Genomic DNA, 2,397 nt, shown 5'->3' on the forward strand with positions numbered 1-2,397 from the left:
CCGCGCACAGCCGGGAAGGCGGTGGGTGGGCAGCTCGCTCAGGGTGGCCCGAGCAAACTAAAATTAACTGGCTGCTTTCTGAGCAGGCTTTGAAAATGCGAACAGCTGCCTGTGCCCGGAGTTATTAAAAAAGAAGGGAAAAAAAAAATAGAGTAAGGGAAAAACCCTCCAAATGCAGCGCCCGAGTATACTTGCAGAATGATCCTGTTGCGTAGTTGGGATGTTCGTGTCTGTGCGCCATCGCCTCCCCAGCGTGGGGGGTTTGATTTGTTATCGCAGCATGACCGTTGCTTTTTGCTGGGGAATAAACGCTTTATTCATGCAGATCTAGGCCCTAGCTGGGGGAAGGCAGCTTTTTTTTAAACGTCCAGTGTTACCTAAGCAAAGAGGAGAAATTTTAAATCCCCATTTGCGCTGCTGCGATTCCTTAAGAGACTCAACTAAATAGTGAAAACCCAGGAGTTCCTCTGTGAAAGTATCCTGCCTGCAGGAGAGAAAATGGCATAGGTGGGGAGACCCCTGTTACTGTCCTACTAGGCCAAGAAGATCTAGAACTAGGCACCAGCATACATTTGCTAAGGACAGGGATGTGGGGTTTACAGTATAGCTGTGTTTTGGGATGCCCTGCCAAAGCACAGAGAGCTGGGACCATCCAGCCTCTGTGCAGGCAGAGCATGTCTTCGGCAGCCCAGAAGGGCTGTGCTTGATAAAAGCTCTGCAGCAAGGCCTGCTTCAGCTTCACTGACTCATGAGAGTTTGTGCTCACACGCAGGCTGCAGCCAAGAATTATTCAACTTACCCCATCCTTCCCTTTGAGGACAGAGGTCCTCCTGAACTGCAGCACACAAATTCTTAATTTTACTCCTTTGCTCGGGATTGTGCTTCTGTTAGCAGCTAAGCAAAGACAACGATCCCTACCATCCTCCAGGGCAGTTAAAGAGAGCAGGGTTTGGCTCAGGGAGCTCCAACAGCAATTGTTGGACAAATGTTTTCCATATCCTCTACTGCTCGTGAACAATGTGTCCTCATGCCAATAAGACCATGGTGCTGCAGCTTTTGTTACATTTCTTAAGAGAAGTTGACAGTTATAAACAGGCTTGCTAAAATAAATTTACTCCTCTTAATGGAGATGTTTTTAAAAATAATACTGTGCATATAAAAAAATACATTTGGGAAGGACTAGCTAGTTATGGCTGCAACAGTTCCTTCTGGAAAAGAAATGTCTTCTCTACTTTCTCAGTTACAGCTGTTTAAGAGTGCCTTAGAGGAAATTCACTTTTTCAATTTTTAAGGCTTTTTATAAAAATTCCTTGCTTTTCTACACCTATTGACTGAGAATATTTTTGTGATTCTCTTCACCTAAATAACCACTCATGGGACATGAATTTGTCTGCTTTGTTGTTTGGTTTTTGGCCACTAGTAGCTTTCAATAAAATTATTCTTTCCACAGTTTTGTTTGGGCTTTTTTGGGGTTGGTTGCAGTTTTTTTTTTTTTGTTTTGATCTGGTTTGGCTTGGTTGTTTGTTTTTTTGTTTTGGTGTGGTTTTGTTTTGTTTTATTTTTTGGTTTTTGTTGGGTTTTTTTGTATGTTTGTTTGGGGTTTTTTTTTTGTTTGTTTGACCTTCTCCCTTCTACCCCCCAATCTGTAATACTCACCTGAAAGCCTCTCTTTTTCACTTTGGCTTATATGACTGTCTTCATCTGCAGAGCACTTTGTGATATTCACTAGGAAAAACATTGGATGATATGAGATGTTTCACTGGCAGGCAATGACAATGCAGAGAAGGTAAAGCAACATCAAACTTTCTGCCCCATGGATTCCTCATTCTGATTTCTGTATGTAAAGAAACTCCCTCTCAGCAATAGGGAGACAGTGACAGGAGCTATTCAGAGTAAGGTGGGTCAGATCAAGTGGCAAGGCTTTAACTGCACGTTTATTTACAAGACAGGGCAAACGGCATCAGTGGCTCTCCCAGTTTTCTACTGGTCCCGTTTGTTAGAGTCATTCATCCAAACCATGGAATGAACAAAAAATAACTGGGGTCTCTGATCCGTGCTGCAAAAGCATCCTTTACACTTATGAATATAATGTAGAATCAAAATGAAGCAAAAGGGGGAAAAAAAGTGAAAAGGTGGGTAGAAAGGAAGAAGGATTATGTCTTAGATTATTTCTTAGGGAGAGAAGAGAGTAAACTTATCACATGGAATGATGCTGCTAGGTCATCCCAGATGGCAGGAATGTGCAACAGGATTTACTAAGATGGATGAAGAAAGTCTCTTGGGTTTGTTACCAAATTCCAAGATCTTTCTTCTGTTTAGACCCACGGGGAGATGGGAAACAATCACAGAGAGAGGCAATGGCAGTTGCCTCAAAATGATACACTGTGGTATAAGAAA

General features: G+C 42.6%; 1 protein-coding gene across 1 annotated transcript in view; it reads right to left on the reverse strand.

Moving 5' to 3' along the window:
* Nucleotides 1–241, reverse strand: part of FZD7 (frizzled class receptor 7) — a 4,508-nt gene extending 4,267 nt beyond the window's left edge. Inside the window, exon 1 of the mRNA XM_014306706.2 lies at nucleotides 196–241. Within this exon, the coding sequence (XP_014162181.1) occupies nucleotides 196–241 (46 nt within the window). The remainder of the gene's footprint in view (nucleotides 1–195) is intronic.
* Nucleotides 242–2,397: the final 2,156 nt, after the last annotated feature.

Source organism: Geospiza fortis, unplaced genomic scaffold (genome assembly GCF_000277835.1).
Source record: "Geospiza fortis unplaced genomic scaffold, GeoFor_1.0 scaffold112, whole genome shotgun sequence".
NCBI classification, from domain to species: domain Eukaryota; kingdom Metazoa; phylum Chordata; class Aves; order Passeriformes; family Thraupidae; genus Geospiza; species Geospiza fortis.